This window comes from Stegodyphus dumicola, chromosome 2 (assembly GCF_044657685.1).
Source record: "Stegodyphus dumicola isolate Sdum_Otavi_A_Nest chromosome 2, ASM4465768v1".
Lineage (NCBI taxonomy): Eukaryota > Metazoa > Arthropoda > Arachnida > Araneae > Eresidae > Stegodyphus > Stegodyphus dumicola.
Genome location: NC_140769.1, coordinates 174211945 through 174238252, shown reverse-complemented (window position 1 = coordinate 174238252; position 26308 = coordinate 174211945). Strand labels below are relative to the sequence as shown.

At 33.1% G+C, this 26308-nt stretch overlaps 1 protein-coding gene across 3 annotated transcripts in view; it reads right to left on the bottom strand.

The window, feature by feature from the left end:
* LOC118189103 (uncharacterized) overlaps positions 1–26308 on the bottom strand; it is a 142359-nt gene that overhangs the window by 10234 nt on the left and 105817 nt on the right. For all 3 annotated transcript variants that reach the window (XM_085810328.1, XM_085810329.1, XM_085810330.1), the window contains exons 11-13: positions 20521–20587; positions 12209–12286; positions 1522–1599 (exon numbers count right to left, since the gene is read on the bottom strand). In XM_085810328.1, coding sequence (XP_085666454.1) covers positions 1522–1599; positions 12209–12286; positions 20521–20587 — 223 coding nt within the window. The remainder of the gene's footprint in view (positions 1–1521; positions 1600–12208; positions 12287–20520; positions 20588–26308) is intronic.

Below are 26308 nucleotides of genomic sequence, written 5' to 3'. Positions count from 1 at the left end.
TACTTGCCACAAATAATAGTTCGAAATTTGAATTATCATTAGCCTTCCGGCACGCACATATGCGCAAAATTTATGACAAATTCTGTTTTTAATACACATTTTTCGCATATCGAAGTTGAGACGTCTGAAGGTCATTTCTATTCCTCCCACATCATGGAATTTCTACCCTTCCCCACATCATGGAATGTGCCAACAGGAAGTCATTTGACTTTTTTTTTTTTTAACTGGGCTTTTGTGCTACGTGGCAGCTTTTCCATAAAATTTACAACACGCGCGCGGTAGTGTTTTAAAATTCGGAAAATATTTTTTTTCTCAAATATTTTGTAATTTTGTGTTATTGCATTGTATTATTTTAATTTGAATACATTTGGCTCTGTAAATTTTATATCAGTTTTCATTGCAAAAAATATGTGCAACCAGCTGATTTTGCACGGATTCTTCAAGAATTATCTGATGAAGAAAAGGAAACCTTTGGATGGGAGAACAATAGAGATTTCCATTCCTTATTTTCTTTTATTTCTATTTTTTAGAAATAAATAAAAACACTAAAGTTAGTTTAAAGTGCGTTTTGTAACCAGTAAGATGCAAATTTCCTTGCAGAAGTAAGTAATGCTAAGCTTTCTTTTTTTCTTACCACGGTGTTTTCCTTTTCATATTGCCTATATTTGTCTTTGAGGAATATTAAAATTAGCTTCGATTTTAAAATTATTAAATAATAAATTTAAAATTTTCTATAATGTAATACATCATTGGATTTCCATCTCACTAACATAAGAACATAAAAATAATTTACTTATATTTGAATGTGATATCAGTTGTATTTTGCAATAATAAGATTAATATTTTATTTCTTAACAAATTTATTATCAATATTCACTCGTTTCTGTCGTTTTTCGTGCCGAAAACGGTAAAATAACGGATGTCTTAAAAAATACGACGCACGCGTGCTCATGTAAAATTGCCAAGTGCGCATGCTGGAAGGTTAGAATAGAAAGTTTAAATAGTGATTTCGGAGGTTATTCGGAGCCTAGTGTTTTATTTTCAAACATGATACAGATTTTTTACGAAATAAAATGATGGTTAAGCCCAAATATTAGATATTTTTACTAAGGAAATGCTTTTACTGTCTGTAGTTCAGTCTTCTATAATTCATTTTTTCACATAACTTTGTTAACTTCAAAGGTAAAGCATAAAAAATCCTTATCCTTAAAACGTTTCAGTATTTCGATATAAAAAGTCGTTCACTTTTACAACCATATGTAAATTTCCTTCTCATTAACAAAAAACAAAATATTAGATTACTTAACAGCAGATGAATAGTTGTCACCATATCAACTACTTCAAAATTAACGCGTGTAATTAGCTAATTTCCGAATAAATAATTAAAGTGAACATATATTTTTTTGCGTAGAATATATGCACAAAATTTGAAATTAGATAACAGCTGAAATAACAGACAACAGCTGAAAATAAGAAGCTAATTAATAACATATCAATTATAAGAAGTTATTAGAATTTTACCATCGATTGGACTATTGACCTCAAGAGAGCACTTCGTGATGTTTACGTCTCCCAGCAAAGACAAGGTTCCATTTCTATCTGAAATTTAAATAATAACTACAGTAACTTTCCAGAACATAACTTTAGTAAATTTTGAGTAAACTTTCTAAATTTCTTAACATAAAAATCTATTCCATTTATTTAATAGATAGTACAAATAAATTTTGAATGATATATAAGGAGATATTTAATAAAATTCTTTAAACGAAGATAGCATACATATTTTCACGTTTCTTGACATTTTATGCTCTTGTCACTTCAATAATTATTAAAATATCAAGAGAAAATTTTAATGAACCCGGTTCACCTCTTTTGTGAAGGGGGCGGAAAATTGGACTCATTAAAAAATCAGCGCTGCCTTTCAGGACAATACATTTATTCCTACCCACTGTACATATACTATTATACAGAGAAAACTAGAAAGATTATCCAGCGCCATCTCTCGGTGGCAGTGGAGGTCATAACACACTGTGCCCAGATGACCTCGTAGTCAGCTCAACTAGAAACATAAAGTGAAATATAATGCAATACATAAAAATTAAACAAACTGTAAATATAATTATAAAACATGAAAGAAAGAAATAAATCAGTCGTTTATGGGAAGTCTGACCAGTCTATGTATTGGTCTTTTCATTTCATTTTTAAGTTGACTGACCTTACTCTTTGGTCACTTCCCTTTGTAAGTGCAAATTACTTTTGCCATCTTCCACTTAAGTAAAGGCAAATTCTCATCCTTGATTAGCACTAAGTCATTCACACGTAAATCGGCACTGGGAAGTTTCCACTTGTTGCGCACTTGCAACTGAGTCAAGTAGCCACGAATTCCAAAACGATTGGGAAATCTGTGTGACTAATTTCCACCGTTCACGGATGGGAATTTTCTCATTTTTAACATCAGGCTAGGGAACACTTTTTAACACGGAACCGACAATAAATGAACCGGTGTAATGACAGAAAAATCATTTGGGTCCTGATCAGCCACTAAAGGACGGGAGTTAAGTATAAGAAAAATTATAGAGGCCAAGTTAATCTCATGGAGAACTTTCTGTAGTAATGTCACTGAAGCCTTTGGACCTACTCAAAAGATAGCATATAACAAGGTGTTTCGTCCCACGACCCTTTCGCCTATGGTGAATAGCACTGCCTCATCCAACATCGAAGTAATCAGTGAGATCATAAATGCCGCTTTTCCTGTTGATGATGAAGAGGATTTCTTAGAGGAAGCGAGAAGAACCTACAGTATGAAATTTCGCCAAGTTACCAGAAGAGACGAACCCCTTCCTACGCAAATGGAAGTGGATAACACCATACGTACTCTGGCACCAAAAAAAGCTCCAGGTCCGGATGGAATTGATAATACCATCATTAGAGAGATACACCGGGAATTCCCAAAACTATTCTTTGTGGTCATTTCAGCTTGCTGGAAACATCAGCACTTTCCTAAAAATATGAAATTGGCAGAAGTGGCGTTATTTCTAAAATCTGGGAAATCTCCGGGCAGAACCTTCATCTTACAGGCCAAACTGTCTACTGCCAGCGCTCGGTAAGGTATTGAAAAGAGTAATTTTTTCCAGACTGGACTTCTTCCTGCAAAGGAACAACGCCCTGCATCCCAACAATATGGATTCCGAATAGGCAACTCAACTGAGCATGCTATAAAAGTCTTAATGGCCACTATCCAACAGAACAAGGATAACAATTTGCACTCACTGGCAATAGCCATTGACATCAACGGAGCCTTTGACTCCCTTTGGTGGTTAGACGTAATGAATTTGCTGCACAGCATGGCCTGCCCAACAGCCATTATTACAATCCTTCGCCCACACTTTCAAGATCGAAGAGTACAAGTAACATTAGACAGCGGCCTTTGTGTAAAAATGTGTTTAGAGGGTGCCCACAGGGGTCATGCCTTGGACCAACCCTGTGGAATATAGTGGCAAACTCGGCATTTCGTCAGTTCGAGAGCGTAGAATACGATCGAATCATAGCCTATGCGGACGATTTTATGTTAGTTGTGGCAGAAAGGAGTAACCTCGAAATGAGATCTCAATACTGTCTTGATCTGTTCTTCCGATGGGCCAGAGCTCATATGCTTCAGATTTCGTCAGAGAAAACTAAAGCTTTACTCTAAACTAAAGTTTATATTTAACTCTTCTTTTACTTTAATTCCTAAAGCATCAAGCTCCCACAATACCTGAACATCTGAAGCGGCTACACAAAAATTTGCTGAAACTGCAGTCTTAACATTTGGCTTGTAAACATCTTGACTTCCCCGTAAAGCAAACCCGAAAATCGTTGGCACGCAAGTAATTTCCTGGTTTAGTTTTCCGAAAGATGAGGCTTCAATAATCTGCCGAAACACATCTGCCCCAATTAATATCTCAATGTTTATAGCACTGTCACGGCAGTCGGCTAAGACTAATAATAATACTGCATAATAATTTCTACTTCTTCATTTGGAAAAGAAACAGATGCAGCTGTAATGGTATCGGCCTCTAGCACTTCAATTTGAATACACTGAAATTAGGGTTGTATCTACTAGATAATTTTCATTCTACTACTTCATATCATTTCTCAGTAGGCTTTGCTGAGCCAAAGGAAAAATCTAACAACCTTTCCTTTCTAATTTATTTTAATTTTAAGAGACTTCGTACACCAGCTTCTTTCGGAGACATTATCGCATAATATGCGCGTCATTTTATTGAATTTTGTTTTATTAATAGAACTAACGTATACACTGCAAGTGAGTAACAGGACAGATGATTTTTGTACTCGGTTTGACCTTGACTCTGAAGAATTGCATTTATTCGATGACACCGTACTCTACTTTGGAAAAAGGTATATTTTGTTTATAGAAATGAATCATAGAATGATGAACTTTCCCACAGAAAAAATTTGTGGCTCTATAGTTTTTATAGTTCATTACACTCCGAAGAAAAACATTTGAAACAAAGGTTATTTTGCTTAATAATTTCAACACGCTCATTTACTGAAAGCCTTTTAAAATTAGAACAATTTTGTATCGAGTAGTTTGGATTAGTTTTACACAAAATAAATGTTTGATCTTTTGCTCCAGATACATATACATTAGATATCTTTTTGTAATTATCATTGCGATATTTATTTCTCATCAAAAGGTAAACAGAAACCAAAATCCCTTTTTGCAAAGTCATTTACGGGTAACGATAATAAAAGAGGCGATGGAAATAATAATAATAAACAAAAAATTTTCACCTCTTTTGTGAAGGGAGGGGGGCGGAAAAGTGGACTCCACAGATTAAAAAATCAGCGCTGCCTTTCAGAACAAGACATTTATTCCTACTCACTGTACATATACTATGATACAGAAAAAACTAGAAATATTATCCAGCGTCATCTCTCTGCGGCAGTGGAGGTCATAACAAACCCAGTAACTAACTATTTTATTAAAATGAGTTATACTGTGCCGCACAACAGTTTATAAATTTGCTTAGTTTTCTTGTAATATTGCCGCTTCGAATGAGTTTATCTACCTATTGTAGCCAATATTACTGTCTGAGACCGAAGAGTGTTATTTGCTGTTAAAATGCATTTGAATGGGCTTGAGTATTGCAATAAATTCAACTGGTCGCCGGTCAGAGTCGGACAAGGTCATGCCATGCTGAATCACATTCATGACCCTCATGGTCGTAATCATGGTCTTGATAGTCAGGGAGGATATCTCACTGACAGTATTAGGAATCTCCTAAATCAAAGCAGACCGAACGGGCTAAAGGCAACAAGACTGTCAAATTTCAGGACATGGGTATCTTAGTCCTTACGACTGAAGAAATGAACCCCGAAGAAAATAATTGTAGAAGAAGCAGGTACAGCGATATGCTAAACAGAAAAGGAGAATCAAATTTCACTTCTAAGAGAATCTTAATTTATTTGGTATAGAAACAAAGAATCGAAATTTTTTTCAAAGAAAAACTTCATCAGTTTATTTAAAGAAAATTCTAAGCCTGACCAAAGACTTCAAGATGGTAAGCAGAGCAGAAGAAAATTCGATCTAGGCATAAACGAGGAATTTCGTGGCAAGGAGACAGATGTCAGACAAATGAGGGTAAGCAACAACGGAAGATCACGTTAGGAAATCGATATTAAATCTAGCAGTGCAGAGAAGATGGAGCAACTGGAATGGATCATTTCTCCTTTTCGGCATTTTATCGCTCAAGACTGATGCAGTAGCGCTCATGGACGTTTGTTTATGGACTTGAGCACTCATGGACTCATTATTTTACCTGCGGAACCAGGAGTCATGTATTCTAAACCTAGACAGTAGATGTCTGCAAATTAAAAAAGCATCATTCAATGCATGTAGAAATATCAAAGAACGTTAAACTGCTTGTCCACTAGCCATTATAAAATAGAAGAACGTCAGAATGGCTTTGCATATTGACAAAAATCAGTCCATACGTAGATGATCATCACCAGAACATAACTACTGGAAACTTGGATATAATTCAAAACGTTTAACTTAAAAAACACATGAGTCATGGAGTAAAATATAGACCAGTCAAATACGTCAACAAAAATTACTATTACAAGAATTTAGAAAACAGCATTAACGCATTTATTGCTAAAGCTAGCTATCAGCTATCAGCTTAATTTTAAAAAAAAAGATATCAGCTTAATTTGACTATTGATACATTTTTAAAATGGATAAATAAAATTAAACAAATTAAACTGAACTAAAATTATCAAAATTTGAAAGTCATTTAAATCGGTCTGAACTTCTTTCAAATTTAAACAACTGTTCGCCATCACCAAAATTGATAAAGCAAATAATAACTTTAGCATTATATGAAAAATTCTCTACAAAACAATTATTTGTAAAGAACTTTTTAACAATACTTACCAGCTAGCTAACAATGCTTACCAGCTAGCAAACACTACAGAAACATCTATAATTAACATAATTAAAGCATTAAATAAAAAACTCAAAATCTCTGCAAATCTAAGGTACAACAGATTTACTAGCCTTTATGCTCTCCCCAAATTCCATAAAACACCACTAAATTTTGGATTCATTGCAAATGGCACCAATAAGTACAAGAAAAATCTAGACTATTATTTTGCACTTCAACTTAAAAATATTTGTAATTAATCTTCAATACTTGTACCACAAAACACAATTTTTGCTGGATAATAAATAATAATACGCTTGTAATTAATACCGTTCAGTCTATTGACATAAAAAATATTAACTGCTATAAGTTTGAAAACTTATATGCCTCTCTTCCATTAGAAGAAATCTATACTAGCTCGCTTGATCTGCCTGAAATCTTTCCTGCTATGCTTATAATTATAGATTTTAATAGATGGAAAACCTTCCTTAAATGCAGTATTTTTAATAACTACATTAAATTTCAAAATCAAAACTTTGAGCTAGTCAGGAAAATTCCAATGGGAGCTCACACGAGTACAAGTGTTTGTAATATATTTTTATTCATTAAAGGATTTATCTTCCAAAAATATTTTTACAGCAACACGATTTAATTTACAACACCCATACTTAGTAGATACGTGGCTTATCTTTTTATCTCTAGTAATTTTAACAAGATTGAAAATTCATAAATTTATCCATATTGCCTTTTTCTTAATATTACTGATACTTCACAAAATGCAGTCGACTATCATGATCTTCAAATAATTAAATCGAAAAAAATTCGACTGTTTGACAAAACACAGAACTTCAATTTAAATACTAACAAATTAATAAATTGGACTTCGAACATTTCAAAGAAGGTTATTAATAATACTATATTAAATCAAATACAACGCATTCGAAGTATTTGTACAGATACAATAGATCTACAACACGAAATTCTACTGTGTATTAAAATTGTTAAAAATAATCAAGTACCGAATAACTTTATCAATCTTTGTCTTAGATGAGCTGGCGTTAAATACGCAATCTAAATCATTTAGCTGATAAGTATATGAAAATATATTCCTAAACTTTAACAGACGGTATATGTTGGATGAATATCAGTGAAAAGACTTCTAAATAGAGTAATTACTGTAGTTATTGAATATGATGTAGAAATCATTATTTCTGATATTTTCTTTATTACTGTTACTAAACAAGTGGATATATTTCAGATTTTCTCAGTCTGTTTAAGAGCTCTGATTCCTTGTACTTTGTTGCTCTTTCCACTATGACAATTAGCCAGAAATTAATTAATTTCTTTTGTTTGGTTAGTTTAAAATCAAAATTTCAACAGACGCATCTTACGCTCAAAAGTTTGCCGAAGTTTCTAAGACCGCTTCTCTCCCGCATTCTAAAAATAGATTACAACAGGTCCCCGGTTTCGCGCTCTTTTTCTCTAATCCTCCATTCTTCATCGCAGTTCGATTTCCAAATTCCAGCCTGAGTACGCAGAAAGTAACGGAAATGTATCTGCTAGCAAACATGTAAATTAATTAATTCATGTTCTGGTTATTCTGGTAAATTATGTAAATTTCCTTTTCATACATTTTTTATATTCAATTTTAGTCTTATATGAATATATATTTATTCACCTCTTTTTCCTTATTTAATTGTGTTTTCAAGGATTTCATTATGTTCATTATTTTCACAAAATGTACTATATTGCGTTAATATGATTAAAGGTGTGCATTTTACTCAAGTAAGAAAATAAAACTCTTATAAGAATATATTCCGGTTTTAAAATTAACTTTAAGACTTGACTGTACAGCCAATTTCTTACTGAATTTTAATTAGCAGTTTTACTTCAAAATTTTTTTTTTCCAATGGCTAGGCAAAGATTGCAAAGAACTAAAATAATACATATAAAGGTTACAAACACTAGAACTAAAAACAAAAAGAACGAAGTGATTGCCTAAGGAGCGCTCTTGCTTCCCAGTATTTCGACACTCTTCCTCTCTCTGTAGAACGGAGTTTGAGACACCAGGGTGCCTGAACCAAAGCTCTACCCCTTGTAGAAAAATTTGGTCATTTCGCAAGGTGGTATAGAATAACCGAATGATGAAGCGAATAGTTTTTTTTTTAATAATTTTGTTAAGGTCAGATAGGAATACTTGTTAACGTATTAATAACAATGGTATGTCTGTGTGTAACAATGGTATGTCTGTACAACAACTGCTTAAGTTAGTGCGAGCAGAAAATCAAGGAACTGGTGACTGTGACAAGAATGAGGTAGTGCAAACATAGGCAAATTGAATTCATTAAGAATTATGAAATGTAAAACTTCAAGTACTAAGACATGAACTTGGAATAATTATATACATATACCTATAACTTACACAAAAATGAGAATGCAGACAGAAAATTCGAAGTGTAGCATATAAGAGAAATGAAAATAAATACATAAATAAACACATATAACAAATTATTAGAGTTGCATATTACATGATCCATACCATAGGCGATAGGCCTATACATATTTTCCAAACAGTTATAGTCGTAATCGCAAATTTTAATACTGGGATTGTCAATATTTGGCTGCCTTTCATAAAATGTTTTGGCTAAGTTATAATAATGAGTATGCAATAACTCAGTACCTAACTCTTCGTGTATTCTATTATTCCTTACATACCATTCAGCATTTACAATTTGTTGTAGAACAGTGTTTTGGCAGACTTACAATCTTTTCCTATTAGTTTTCTGGGTATATGCCCAAACTGGACTTGTATGACACAAAAGTGGACGTAGAATGGACTTGAAAATGAGTAGCTTGTTGTCAATACATAATATACTGTTTCGAGCAATTAAGGGCTATAGTTTGGCTTTACGAACTCAAAACTTTTGGATAATATAATGTGCGGGGACCATGTAAGTGACTTATTCAGGATCATCCCCAGATAAGGGACTTGCTTGGCCCAGGGAATAGCTCAACACTCTGTAAGATCACGAAGAGCCCCACATCAAAACAGGTGTTCCCTGCCCATTTCTTCTCCAGAATTATAAAGTGAACAAATATAATCGCTTGCCTATGCCTTGGTGGTGGGCAGCAAGACAAATATGTCCTGTAGACAGACGGAAAGCTGCAACTGCATTGCACCTTGGGCTATCGGAATTAAGAGAACTGATCATTCTCTAACTTTTTAAGGCTGTACGAGTCTGAAGATCTCATAAGATATTAGACGTAAATAAACATTTTAAAAATGGTTTAATTATCCAATAAGAAATGGCTGTATTAGGACGTTTTAATAAGCTGGCACCTCTTTCTGCAAGTAAGTCCGCTTGTTCATTACCCCAAAGGCCGCGATGGCCAGGCACCCACTGGAGAACGATTTGTTCCAGTTTAAAATGAGAATTCTCAGGAATTCTTGACATTGCAAAATCTCAGGTGCTAATGGGCGTTCAACAGAACTAATTGTTTGAATGGCTGCATGAGAATCAGAAAAAAAAATGGCTGTCTTTGCAAACTTTTAATGAATAACAAATAATTGTTGTAGAGCTATACAGATGGCTACTACTTCACTATCAAAGGAGCTACCAATGTATCCAGCAGGGGAGTAGAAAGAAAAAAGATTTGAAAACACACCAGCTCCAGCCTTAAAATGACAGTCAAACTGAGAACAATCAGTAAAAATATGCAGCCATTGAATAAGTGGATATCTAGTCGCAATGGCCTCCAAAGAGAGAGACATTTCAAAACTCTTGGTGCAACATCTCTCTTTCTATGAATGATTTCCACTAGGTATTCTTACTTAGACATTAATCTCATTACTTCGACATTAATCACCTCACTAGGTCTATCCTTACTTCGACATTATTCATCAAAAGGGCTTCTAGTTGTCAAGAGAGGTTGTATATTACCTGGAATCTCAAGATATTTCTCCGCGTCTAACACTTTTTGAATAAATCCATACTGGGTTATTAATTTCTTAGGCTTGACTGCGTAGTCCCTCCAGTAAGGATCCTCCGTCCACAGTAGTTTTTCATAGAAAAACAAGGTCTTCATTTTCAAAATATCCTGGAAGGGTTTATTTCCTGTCAACAGTAACATCACATCGATACGTGTGAACTTCACAGCTCCTTGTTATCAAGAGAAAAGCTTGGTTTTGCATCACTTCAAATTTTATGAACCAACGAATGTGGGGGGGGGGCAGTAATGACAGCTTCACAACAATAAGTCATTAAAATCAGGATATAAGTATTAAATGCAATGTTAAGAGTGGACCGAACGCGCCCCCAAATACATCTTGCTAGGCGATTAAGAATACTAAGTTTATTTGAAACACGTTCGATAAGCTGCTCAACATGAAGCTTCTAACTTACTTCACTATCAAAAGTCATTGCCAGATTAAGTAAAGTTGCCCATTTTGGTAATCAAAGTATGTAACTTCGCACGTTAACTCTGGGCGAAAATTTCATGGTTTAGAGAAAAAGACTGTGAAGCTGTCTTTTCCATATTTACAGTCATATTATTTTCTTCACACTAATTCGAGCGCCCCTTCAGGGCCTTATTTAATCGGCTTTCAATAAGGTATTTTGCACCATGTTTTGGACCCTCACTCTAAATTACCAAATCATCAGCAAATAGTAGACAATTAATACCAGGTGTTGATTTAAGAAAAGAAACTAGATCATTGGCATATATATTAAAAAAGGTGCAGCTACTAACTGCTCCCCGAGGAAGCCCAGTTTGAAAATTAAAACATTTGGAGAAGGAATCGTCAAACTTTACCCCGCATGTCCTCTGGCTTGTGAAAGGCCTAATCAAATTAAATAATTTTGATGAAACACCAATACTGAGGATCTTCGTATAGAACTTTTCCCACCAGACAGAATCATAAGCCCCCTCAACGTCAACATAAACAGCTGTCAAAGTGTTTCTGTCATCCAACGCATCCTTAATAAATTGGCTGAATTTTCGGAAACCAGCCCGTTCTACATTTAAAATACTACGTTTCTCAAGTTACAGTTCAAACGGTTTACCACAAATCTTTCCATAGTTTTCGCAAGAATACTCGTAAACGAAATGGGTCTGTAGCTGTTTAGCTGTCCGTTGTTCTTATTTTCCTTTAGGACAGGAATAATTATAGTTCTTCTCCAATGTGCCGGAATCTAACCTGACTAGCAATTTTATTTCAACTCATCTCGCTCAACTTAATTAATTTAAATACACCTTACTAAATAAAAAGCTTGTCATAATTCTTATGTGGGAAAAAACGAAACACGTTCTCACTTATTCAGTATTGTTAACTGATTGAAAGTTACTTTATGCCCCTCAATGTCTTTATGTCAGCTAATTCCTGATCAATGACGATAATTACTTGGTTTATTGACTTCATTTTCAATTTTAATTATACCTTTTCTTTTGTTTTCATTTTCAATTGTTTCAAGATTCAGATTTTTAAATATGATAATGAGTTACTTAATTTCAACAGAATTTTAACTACCTTTATCAAAGGAGATAATAATAATCTAATAGAAAAATAATCTATTAGAAAATAAATTATTATTTTATTACTTTGCAGTTTTTAGCGCAAGTATTGGGCAATTTATTGAGATTGACTAAATTGTTTACTTTAACCTTTGATTTTACTTATATATATATACATATAACATGTTAAATTATGCATCTGAGACCAGCAACGGAAAATAAAATAGCAATTAACTGAATATTAATATTAGAAGTTAGTAGCATTTTACCATTATTCTTCATTTTATGTGTAAGAGAGCAGTTCATGCTGTCTAAGTATGTCAGCAAACTGTATTTTGGATTTTCACCTGAAATAAAAATTACAGAAGTTAACTATAATCATTTTTGAGAAAACCTTCTAAAATTCGAAGTACAATAATTTAATTTTTATTAGAAATAATTTGGTAATGATTAAATAAGACTTTTGTTAAAACCCCTAAAACATGAAAAAACAAATATTTTAAATCAGAAATAATGATAAGGGAAATCTGAGTCCATATATCATGCATATTTATGAGCTTTCTGAATTCTAATTTCTACAAGAAAATAAAATTTCAAAAATAAAATTTTAAATACACAATTGTAATGCATACAATTATCTCAAATGCACTTGCAATGCATATATCGGTTATGAATGTAAAGATTTATATATAGCATGCTTAGCTTAAACTCTGTATTAGAAAATGTGTTTTTTTTTATTTATTTTTTTTATTTTTATATATATATATATATGCACACTTTTTAAATAATTCTACTTTAATTAAACTTAGGAGATAATATAATCAATTAATCAATACTGTTTAGGAAATAAATTATTATATATATATATATATATAACACAATTCTTCATTTGCCTGCGTGCCTGCGTATTTATCTTTTCAATCAGAACTGCTTCAAAAGTTTTCATATTTAAATTTGGTCGAAACTCAGTCTGATATTTTTAATAATAGAAAAAGTTCTTTCGCAAGCTCCATTTGAATGAAATTTAAGCAGCAAGCATTATAATAGGAAAATTTTGTATTTAACTCTTTTAGTTTTGCAATTTCTTCTCATGCTATATCAATTAGTCAATCTGCAAATTCTTTCAAATTACATACTTCGTAACGTAGAAAACTGAATTTTCACTTGCGCAAGATATTTTTTCATCAATAATGGATGTTAAATTACTCATCAGAAACAAACACATGAAAATGAAACTTTGGATTTCAAGTTAATCTCAGCAATTTCGCACGTTTTAGAAATAGATCATTTAGAAGAAACTTGTCAATTATATATATGAACATGCAGTTACAAAAAAAAACTTTCACTGAGTTAAAAACTACCTGCATTTCCCTTTCATCCAACCAATCCTTTATTAAATATAATCTTGTTTTTGCACCAATCATGAAATTTTCTTTTTGCTTATTATGCTTTCTAAATGCATACTTGCCAACCTATGACACTCAAAAATCAGGAGATTTTTTTAAAGAAATCAGGAGATTTTTCACAATGTTAAAAAGACTTTTTAAATGATAAAAATACAGTTACAAATGTTATAAACAGTGGCAGATTTTGCTTTCTTTAAGAAAGAAACTTCATAATTTTGTTCACAGCAATTGCCACGTAGGCCTGCTTTCGTTAATAAAAGTTTTCCTAATGTGTCATCACTAATATTAGATCTAAATTTAGTCCTCGTTTTCGCAAACACACTGAAAATCCTCTCACACTCTGCATTACTATGGGGAACTGTCAAGATGGCCAACATAATTCTAGATAGTTCACTATATTTTACAATTCCATCAGCACCTTTCAGTTTTCCAATTAAACTCCACTGGGTGTCAATCCTAGCTGATTTTATAACTTCATCCAAGTTTTCTAATTGTAAACTGCTGTTATGCAGCTGTTGGAACTGTTTCAATTTTTCCTTCCTTTTAGAACTCCTTCCAAGATAATAATAAATATCAACAATGTGTTCATCCACGTTTATAAGTTTTAATAATTAGATGTGCAAAGCCTGTTGAATGTCCTTCTAAAGTGGGGACAGAAAGTAAACTTCACTCCATTTCTGAAAACTCTGGATTAAAAAAAAAGAAACAACAATTGGATACAGTTTTGAATCGGTATTATTGCTTCCATCCCTAAAGAGGCAGAACAGTGTTTTAACGCAATCAACTAAAGATTTATTTTTCAAACTCATTTCTTTAACAATTTACCTATTTTGGTCCTTACACTTGAGTATTTCTTAGCGATTTGGCTATCGGGAAACATTTTTCTAAATAAAGCTGCAGCGTGATCCGATGCATTCAGTTGCAGGTTGTGCTCGAGGAAAAAGGCAGAGAACAGACATTCTGCATTAATAACGTTTTGGTCCTTTGTTTCTGAAGAAAAATTTAATTTTTCGTTTTTTTTTCAAAACAACTCATGTTGTCCTTGTATTTTTGTGTACTCACATGTTTGAGAACACTCGCCCTTCTACCATCGAAATCGAAAAATCGCAACGCAGGCGGTACATATCTCAAATTTATTACATTTCCTTGAGGAAATTATGAAAGTAAAGTCAACTGTGTACAATTTTTGAAATGTACACCAGTATTTCGCCTTTCTCGCAGACAATGACATATTCTAAAACTAATTCCAGAAGGCACGTGTACTCAAACAACTCAGGACAAGGTAAACGAAATAACTAAAGAACATACAAATAACAGCCTTGAGCTTGCTTTGTGCTCATTGGCTGATATATGCCAGATGACACGCAGTGGAGCTTGTATGAAGTAAAAAGAAAGTATTGTAATCGTGAAAAGTTTCAGGCACCATATTTCAACGAAAATATCCATTTTGACCGCTATCGAATGCAATTTAACGATGTTTCTGCGTGATATCTGTACGTAAGGACAGAATAAAATACTCTGTTCCTCCAAAAAAAATATAAAACTGCTTTAAAATTAATTCTGAAGACAATTTTTCGTGGCGTCTGTACGAACGTATGTACGAACGTATGTACGTGCGTGCGTACGTACGTATCTCGCATAACTCAAAAACGAGTAGCCTCAGAACGTTGAAATTTTGTATATAGGACTGCTATAACATGTAGATGTGCACCTCGTATTTTGGTTGCAATCGGCCGCACCAAACGTATATAAATATATTTATATATATATCCACTCTATTACCCGGCTCAGTAATCTCAGTTTCTTTACTCTTATATGTTTGTAAATTGTACATTTTTTGCTTTAAAAATTATTGAATTATGTTGTTTTTATCTTCCGGTTAAGGATTTTATGCCTTTAGAAAATCTGTGTGCAATATTTTTAGAATTATCAGCAATTTTAAAGTTGTTTAATTGCCGCTAAGCCTGTTTTTAATGGCGGCCATTGATGTTTACATTTGAAACAGGGGACTAGTGTATTTGTTGCCAATCTAGAGAAACTTAGCTTCGCAACAATAAAGATAACGCATTCATTTATTATTGCCAATTAAATCATGCTTAATTCTTTCTGGAATTTTTTCGAGGAAATAAGCGTTTGAGATTTACTTCGTAATTTTTAATATAGATATTTTGAGTTTTTATGTATTTTTGCCTTCTCGCGAAGTGAGAACTGAATTAATTAAATGAGAAATACTCAATCGTCTGTAAAACACTGTTTCTTTTTTGTTTTGTTTGCTTAATTTCTTTTATACATAGTTCTAGCTTTATTATAGTATTTGAATAGAACATGTGGCAACGATTAGATAATTCTTTAAATGATATACATTTTGTGCATTCTGAGTTATAATATGAATGAAATACTATAATATTGTTAAGTAAACCTAGCGCCAGAGTGTCGCTATGGTAAACAAAGTGAATTTTAAAGAATGCATTTATTCTATTGTGGTTTATGCGCTGTCGGCGAAGTAGGTTTAATTCAATCTAATAAGTTTAAATAAAATGCAAGAAAAAATGCGTGTAATTTAATATTCCGTACAAGGAAGTCATGTGGTGTACACATCAGATTTTTTTTTTTTTTTGGCAACATCTGCATCAATGTTCCTCTATTGTTCCTGTTTTCAGCTCTATTTTTGTTTCTGTGTTATGTCTTCGTATTCTCTTCTACTTCTCTAGAGATTCGTTCAATCGAGTTTCAATCTAAAGACTGAGATGGTGTTTTCAGAGCTTGTGGAGAAGTATAGATATACGAAACGCGAACGTTCAGGGCCGTGTGCTTAGGATCCTTATCCTGAGAAAAAATAGAGTTATTTCCAACACCCACATTTTGACCGGATAACTTTTAAATTATCTTTCAACATATTTGAATAAAGATCATGGTTCATTATGCCGCCAATAAATACTAAATTATCTAATACTGATTTTGACATGCACCTCAGATAAGGACTATGCCGCCGCCATTCTTTACTCTTCCATGCAATTTCTTGAGATTAGATACTCATTTTTTATTCTCCGTACAATTATATGCCAATCAGAATCAAAAATGTTAAATTTGCTTTTATCTGCAACAAATGGTTCAATACACTTCGGACTTATTTTACCATTGGTTTTGGGAAGTAAAGAATAAGCTTTCTACCTTTTGCACTTATAAAAGGTTTTCTTCGCGCAGAGCGCCCATGTAAACCAGCTGATGAATGTTCGATGAGAGTTTCAGGTGGAATTGAAGTAAATAAATTTTCAGTTAATTCTGTAGAAAACTTCACGCACACAAACGTGGATTTTTCACAAATTTTCTAACCATAATCTCTGGTTACATTGAAAGAACTCTTCTTTATTTTTTATATAATTTTTTTCTTTAAAGCATTTTATCTCATAGTGTACCTTAGAATGTGATAAATTTACTAATTTAGAGACATCCCAGATCGATTTGACTACCTTATAATGAAAAACGGTCAGTTTTCGTACAATATGTGTTGTTTCCTTACAACTACTTTTTTAAAATTTTATTTTAAATTTTTGATAAAATTATTTAAAGTACACATTTTTAATTTTCAAATATAAATAAAATTTAACGAAATAAGCAAGCAAATAAAGCCAAGCGAATTTTTTAATATCATCAAAATGCAAAAATTAAAAAAAAAAAAAAAAAAAGGTAGCAGACGATAATTTTATTTATGAAATTTTACGAAAATGTGTCAATGCAAAATCAATTTTTAGGCGTGTTTTATCTATACCTGCTTGTATTTTTCAATTTTAGAAAAACAAAATAAGTCCGTGTTGAAAAAAGATCAGTTTTATTCAAAATTGCATGGAGATGATGTAAAAAAAATATCCGCCCTTCGTATTCGAATTCATTTCCGGGCTACATTGCTTTTTCTACAAATTTTAAAAGTGTACGAACGCTTTTGGGAAACCACTGTAGCTTGTTATATATGTTATCTGCACTTCCATCAGTACTCAGAGAAATCAAGTTTTTTTACACTGACAACTGTAATTCCTGCAAGCGTTTTCTCAATTGCAGCAATTTTCGGCATCCGCAGCTGAATGTTTCTGCTGTGGCAGAATCTGGCCAACGCCACCTAGACTACTGTAGTCTAGGTGGCGTTGATCTGGCAAACCATTGAAAGGATATTACGAATGACCCGAAACTTAAATCTGTAGATAAAGTTCAATACAAAATCGAGCAGAATATTATTAAGCTTTTAGGCATCCATTTCATCAACTTTTATTAAGAGGTTTGATATTTCTTTAGATTTTTACATACCGATTTCTTTGTGCTTTTGAGGAAACATGTGCCGTACTTTCGTTCTTTCCGCTATTCGCAAGTGAGAAGTCTTTGCTGCACACAATGCAATGTGCATGATTCATGGACATTTGGGATGCTTTGATGCATGGAAATTCTACAGAATATGAATCTTTGGATTTCTAGCTTCTTAGCTTGAGGCGGAATAATTCACAAAAAAGCTTCCAGCTGAACCACAATTAACAAGTGCACTCGCGGTAGTCTGCAAGAATGAAGCCGAAGCGAAGTCCTTCAAAGCAGTTGATTAAATTACAAATAAGGACGAAAAGCTTGGGCCATGGAGTGGCGACATGCATGATGTTTTTGAGGTGCGGAACATTTTACAAATGAAATATAGTCATATACAGGACTGTTCTTCTCTGTAGTCTGTTAAGCAGAATGAGGTCATTATGTTAAAAAAAATATGGAAAGTGTTTCAAGCTACTATGGAAAAATTATGTTTATGTAAAATACGTAAATGTATTTCATTTGATCCTTTTGAACAAGGTCGCTGTTTCTTTTCTTTTTGTCCAGAACACATATAGTAAGTGGATCCTAAGTGATGAACTCAGAATGTTCAGATGTGAAAGGGGAACCTTTCGATTTCTTTCTTAACTAACAAAATGTAAGTTTAGGTATTTTATAAAAGCATATTCGTAAATAGGGAGATAATTATATCATATATCATATTTTGAGTAATTTACTTTACATATTTTTCTTAAAAAAGGAACTGGATTTCTTCCGCAAATTGAAAAAATTATGCTCTCGCCAAAATTAAATATATTGACAGAAATAATTCCTGTTACGTGTTGGAAAATGACTGAAAACAATTTATTCAAAAATATTATTTAACTAGAAACTGAAAAGAATAAGTATTAAACTGAAAATATTGAATTTAAATTGAGATTGTTGAAAATTTCAACATTTCTGAAAAATCGTCTTCCCTGTTTTGCAACAAATTTTTCTTTAATATGATGTAGGGCCAGATATGGCAAAAATGCGGTCCACATACCTTGATTGTATATAATTTACCAAATTCTTTAGCAGCTCGTAAAATTTTGCGCTGTTTTTCTGACAGTCCACTTTTTCAGATCCTGGATAACACTATAAGCATTTGAAGCACAGAATTTCGAAAGCCTAAGCCATCTCCTCCACACTGAATATGAGGTAAAATAATTAAAGTTTGAGAAAAATTAAAAATTTCTGAAAAATCACTTATATTTTACAACAAATTCTTCTTTTTAATACAGTTACGACAAAAATTCAATCCGCATATCTTGATTTAACAGACTTTGCAAATTCTTTAACAACTTATGAAATTATGCCCTGCTTTTCTGAAAGTACACTTTTGAGATCCTGGATAATGTTCAAAATTCTGATATAGGTACCCGAAATTGTCATCTATGATCGAAATCTTCGGATAAACAGGACCCCTGTTTATCCGAAGGTTAACATATGAGGTTTATAATCATATGAGGTTTAAAATCTTATTCCTGTACGACAAGTAATTGCATCTTTTTCAAAAATATGCAGTTCGACTCAGCCATTTTCGATTTTTCGTCCTTAAAGGACGTCATTGCTTCTGGATCTATCATTAACAAAGGAAAGCAAATGGCGTGTTCGTTATTGTCCCGAAATCAAGAAGCATCTGGTATCACAGTTGAGGATATAGTTGGCCGAGGTCAAAAGTAATGCTTTTCTCGCATTAAATTCAACCTCGTGAACAAGACAAGAGAACTGCATATTTAAATGAGTTCTTGTAGGCAGCCTGAATATCCAAAACGAACTCTGTTGAAATTGTTTCCTAGTTTCTGGAAGCCGAATATGGAGGGAAAAAAGTTCTTTATTGATTCCAATAATTCAGACCAATCTCTCCTAGTCTGCCTGCTAACCAATTCGCATTTCAAAAGGAGGTTCTAAGTTCCTGATATCATACTGTAGGATAATGGAGTCTTCCATTTGTGTTTGCGTCCCTTCGCATCTAACAAACAATTTTTGTTCCGTATATAAATAGTGCGTTTTGAGTTGTAACTAATGTATAATGTTCGAGCTCAGAAGTCTGGAATACTACAGACATGAATTCCAGTATGCGTTCCTTCACAGTGTACGTTGTCGGCCTTCAATATGCTTATTTTATGCGCTTACCAGAACAAAGAAGAGTAATTTTGAGTTCAAATGCAGATAATTAACAGAAATAATTAAACTACTATACGTTGCTTGAAAATTTTAATCTTTGAATACATTTTTCTGATCATTCTCTATTTTGACGAACAGAATTCTAATTTATATTTTTCAAAAATTTAAATATACGTAAGAAGAATACTTGTATAATCTTTTAATTATTTTGTTTCGGTGCCGTTCTTGGAAAATGTAAGTGTAAAAATTTGTGTGCACAATAATTCTCAGTGTCCCAAGGGAATCAGCTGGTAATTTAAACTAGGTCAATAGAGTCAGATTACAGAGCTACTTAAGTTTTTCTAAACGTGAAAAAAATTAGTGAATAAAATAAAAAAATCATTTAACAAAAGCTTAATGGTGAAACAGGAATAAAGAAGGACCATGAATAAATATTATCAACTGTACACAGCAGTAAGCCTAAGGTTAAAAGAACACTAAAAACGGCACTAAGTTTCTTCTTACGTCCTTTTTAAAACTATGAGGCGTAAGAAAAATAATAATAATAATGACTAATAGTGGGTATTGATTGCAGCTATGCAATTAAAATTCCATGCAAAGCTAAAACAGATTTTAAGTGTCATGATGTTATTTATAAGAATTCTACTCTTTGAACTACAACTCCTTTGGAATACTGAATTCTTTTCCGGTAATAAAGGCTATCAAAATGTTGTTAATCTTACCTCTGCAGAGGGTTGCAATAAAGAATACAGCCAGTAGCAATGTTGAAAGGTGTCTTGAGCTGTTCATCTGGAAAAAATAGGAACAAAATTAATATAAAGCACTGTTGTACTCTTCATTTTACAATCTATCTTCCGCTAAGAAGAATCTTAAGAAAAGTATATTATTTAACAATCTGAGAAATAAATTCCCTTTCAGGCAAAGGGAACCTTTCCGTTGTGAATTTTATTCAAAATCGATGCCAAAGTAAATTTCCTGTTCCGCCTTAATATAAAAAATACACTGGCATGCTTCTATTCATTTTGCTAATACACCACCTATTCATGAATTTGTAGATGTTTTTAATTGCTAAAAATTACAAAATTTTATGGAAGCGATCAATCGTATTGCCTATTTGTAAACGGCCCTCATTTTGCCCTACTTTAACTATTAAAACTATGCAAACCCTACCCCTTAATACTGAAATGGATCACACCCGGTCTAGCTGAGTGTAAGGTGACCTTTGACACAAAGTTTCCGGAATTTTGCTTTATTCTGTTCGGTTCCGAACCCGGCGCAACTTAGGCCCGGCGGGAGTAAACGTGTTTCTAATTTCGAATTTGAAGTGCACTGAGTTCGTAGCACAACATGGCTCGCAGATTAACATATGATGAAGAAATGGAACGATTACGTAATTTGCTAGATGAAGTATCGACTGATGACGAATCTATCGAAGGTGATGATTTATTGTCTGATTGCGATGAAAGGTTTAGTGAGCATAATACGTCGTCTGAAGAAGAAATCGAGTCTGATGAAGAGGACGCTATTGATTCTAATTCAGTTTGTGATTGTTTTATTGGAAAAGATGGAAAGACAATTTGGAAGAAAACAAAATTTCGTCAAAATGTTCGACTTTATTGCGAAATATTATTTCAAAGTTGCCTGGAAATGTTGGAGTGGCAAAAAAATAACTTCTCCTCTTGAGTCTTGGAGTTTATTATTTGATGAAAATATCTTGAATACGATCGTCAACTGTACAAATATATATATTGACACTATCAATGACAACTTTCAGAGAGAACGCTATGTTAAAAAAACAAAACTCTCCGAAATTAAAGCTTTTATTGGATTGCTATATTTATGTGGTATACATAAATCATCCCATATGCATGTGAGAGATTTATGGCGCACTGATGGAATGGGAATAGAAATATTTCATAGGACCATGTCTCATAATCGTTTTTTGTTTCTTATGAGATACATAAGATTTGACGGTGTTAGAAACAGGCAAATGAGAAAAGAAATGGACAAATTTGCCCCAATAAAATATGTATTTGGCTCATTTGTGCATAACTGTCAGAAGTTTTACACAGCTGGGTCATATGTTACAATTGACGAAAAAGTCGAACCATTTGGAGGACGCTGTTCATTTCGACAGTACATGCCAAAAAAGCCAGCTAGGTATGGAATAAAGACTTTCACTTTTGTTGATGCAAGAACTTTCTTTACAACTTAAGTTTATGCAGGTACTCAGCTCCAAGCCCCGTATCATGTAAATAATTCACCAGTTGAAGTCGTCAAAAGGTTAACAGAAAAGTTAAATTCTGGGAGAAATGTAACAGTCGATAACTGGTATACTAGTTATGAACTTGCAAAGTATCTCCTTCAGAAAAACATTACTGTGGGCACCATAAGAAAGAACAAGAGGGAAATACCGAAAGAGTTTGTGAACAGTAAAAATCGTAAGGTGCATTCATCCTTGTTTGCATTCCAGAAAGACATAACTTTAGTGTCGTATGTTCCTAAGAAAAAAACAAATTTGTTAACCTCTTATCTACAATGCACAACGACGACGCTATTGACCAAACAACAGGTGAGGAAAAAAGAAAAAAAAAAGATATAATAACATTTTATAATTTGACGAAAGGAGCTGTTGATGTGGTGGACCAAATGTCAGCAGCGTATTCAACTGCACGAATCAGCAAAAGATGGCAAATGGTTCTGTTCTTTACATTGCTAAATACTGGTGCAATCAATGCTTGAGTATTACTCCAATACTCGAAATATCCATCCTTACAGCACAGGAAGCGGAGTCAGTTTTTGCGAGATCTTGCAACAGATTTGCTGAAAGACTACACAGCGGAGAGGTGCACTGTACCATGTCTTCATGTCGACATTTGCAAGAAAAGCTATCTCCCAAGAGCAAAGAACCTACTGTTAAAACACAGAAAGTAATTGAGAGAAAAAGGTGCTATATTTGCCGAAGTTCAAAGGACTGGAAATCTAAGATAATATGTACAAAATGTGAAAGAGATGTCTCTGGAGATCATTCTGTTTTAACATGTACCAATTGTACATATATTGAATAAAATAAGAGCTCTAAATATTGTCTTAAATTATGTTGTTAGTAAATGCTTAATGGGGTGTTTAATGACCTGCATAAAATATAAATCCATAAACGGGTCTCGCAGGCCCGGCGCGAAATCTTGAGTACGTACGATTAGCGCGAGTAACGTCGGGTTAACCAACTGATCGGGCCTCGGAAGCCCAGCGCGAGTAACGCCGGATTAAAAAGATTTGAGAAGAGCATTTTAATTATCTTCTGTCAACAGACGGCGCTGATTGTTGCACTGGATTTGTTATGTCAGGATTCAGAGCGTGCTGTATTTGGTTATATTATCATCCGAAGCCACCATGAAATACACCGCAGAGACAGATGGAAGCATAAATGTTGAGTCTGTCAAGCAAAGTTGCTGTCGTTAATTGAGACCATCCAGATCGTGATAATGTGACTGCCATACTGTAGATTCGAAACCCGGAGAAAGCATGGGTGTTTGTAAGTGTATACTGGTCGCTATACCGCAAGAGGGCATTCAAAATACAAGGCTAGCGTAGGTCGCAGTAAGAGAAGCTTTTACCCTCTATTTATTATCCATCCGCTTGCAGGATTATTTGTATATTATTTACTTTTAAGCCTTTTTGCTTTTTGTTCTCAATATGGAGATCGTTAGGCAGAAAACAACAGGTTTAACTGCCTACTTGGAAGGCATTAAAACAGGAATGCTGATTGAGGACGAAAATAGAACTGTCTGAAGTAACTGACAGGTTTCAATGCTTCTATCAGGCAGAAAGGTATCAAATTCAAAGCAGAATCTAAGCTTTTACCCAAAATTAATATGAGAAGAATTAGATTCAAAAGACCTAAAATTCCAAAGGTTAAAAATTTGGACGAACTCGAAATAAGAAATCGGTACAGTCCATTAGAGCAAATTTCAAATGATGTACCGGACAGAAAAGAATCCGGTATTCCCGTTTTTCTGAATCTGATTCAATTACTAATATTATATTTATTAAATAACATTTATCAGTTCTTCCAAATCTGCCAAACAAACACCAGTGGCTGTCTGGGTAAGGCTGCTGATTACTGCTAGTTCGATTCGCATTCGAACCCAGGCGAAATTATGGAATGCATGGTTGGAATTCGGGGTTTCATCATGTGCAACGTTAACATGAATCAGTTTTATTTAGAAAATCGTCTATTGTGGAATCAATTCCCATAGGCATATTGTCCTTGTTTGCTTCGACATAGTCTAATAATTCACAATATCTGTCAAAATAAAAAAGGATTAAAATCTAAATGCCGTTAAAGGAGGGGGGAACTCATGAAATCACAGGAAAATTTTAATTATGTTCGAATACGTAAATACGTCCGAATACGTTTACTCGTAAAATAATAGCTGAGGGGGAACCAGAAAGTAAACAAAATTTTATCTCCCGACTTGGTGCTGTCTAAAACAATTTAAATTTACAGGTATTAACATTTTTACATTTGTATAAAAAGAACAAAAATTTTTTTTCGGGGGGTATGTTATGTATATACCAAAAAATACCAAATTCTTGCTGTCAAGCTTAGAAGTATAAAGCACATTTTTTTGCACAAATGTTTCCAACCTGGAATTTTTTAGGAAACTAGATTAGCAGGGTGGTTAACAAAGGACACTGAATATATTTATTTCTGTTTTAACAGACTAGTTCATTGGCAGACGTTGACAGTCATTGACAGCCGTTTCTGTTTTGACGGAGAAGTTTTGTCTTACATTCACAAGAAAACTGTCAAAATAATCGCAGTTTCCATAGAATGTTAATAGCCCTCTCAGCTCTTTGGCTTCATGCGATAAAATCACGTAATTTAAATGTGGATCAAAATACAATTTCATATCAAAATTAATCATCATATTTAGCATCAGGATAACGTGATTAACATTGAAATCAAATCTTATTGAATACAGATCTTAGCTGATCTATCATCCCAGTGACGCAGCCTCAAGAGGCAGAACGCGCTTTGCCTTACAAGCTAAAATCCTCACCTTAAAAGCACCCGAACTAATATGCATTCTGCCGGGAAAACAGAAAGAAAAAGTGACTGTAAAGATCCAAAACATAAAATAACTGGTTAATTAATATAAAGGAACATTACACTGTATCAAAAAATGTGAAATGGAAATTTGACAATGATATGATATCACATTGTTTAATTTCTATATGTTTTGTTTTTCGCTTTTAAAAACAGATCACATGCTTCAAAATTAATATAACATATTTTGCATTAAAACATCTCAAAATTATTCCTTAAGAAAAGCAGAAACACAAATTTATTTATTCGAAATTGAAACATAATTACTTCGAAATTAATAATAAATTTCTAAGCTTGATTTATCCACAAATACCATTCGAAATACAGTCCCTGATAAAGAAGTCCATTATTTTCGGGAATTGATATTCTTTGTGCTGATCCTTAAACAATTGTGTATGCTATGCCCATAAATAATCTAAAAGTTTGTTTTCATAAAACACATGAAAAATAACTCACATTTAACTCTCATCCTTTTTCAAAGCAGCAATCCATGTATATTATTATTATTATTATTATTATTATTATTATTATTTTATCCCTGGGCTTAAGACATTCACTTAAAAAGGTTTGTGTCACTGAATATTTATTTAAAAATGCATATATTTATCTTTATATACATATTTCATTATGTATTTCTCATTCAAAAAGGTTAAATTTCCAATTAATAACATTCCTTTGAAAAAAGGTACGTAATTTTCAGCATAAAAATAAAGTGAAACATCGCATTTACAGCTGACGACGCAAAATTGAGTTTCGAGATTTTATTACAACACTGTTAGGCAAAATGTTCCTAAATGAATAGAAATGCTCTTATACAATAAAAGTAATCACACTCATAAATTAAGATTTCTAGCTTCTAGACTTGTTTTACAATTTTGAATAAGTAATTAGATATCATAAAATAAGACGACAATAAAAAGATTGACGAAAACATGTTATTAAAAATAACTCGATATTCTACCATGTCTAATGCAGCGCTTCTAAATATTTAGTCCTTATTTCTTTGAAATTATATTTATACATCGAGTAGTCACTATGATGCTAATTAAACATTCATAGTTTTCCTTATAATTAAAATGCGTAATGGGGAGCCTTTAACAATTTCTTACCGAACACGCAGATTTCAGAAACTTTCAACTGGTTTATAAATTGCAGTTCGAAATGTGAGCGAAGTAACACTGACGAAATTTGCAGGATGGAAGCAAAATTAAAACAAAATCCAACAGTCAAAATTACTTTCTCATATTTTGTCATTCTGGTAGAAAAGACTTCAGGAGCTAGTACTATTGAAATTCGAAATAAAAATTCATCATTCTTTCAAACCTGTTCATTTAAGGTAGTAATTATTATTTTTATGAAATGTCGAAATACGCAAAATTATTCCATTAAACAACAGT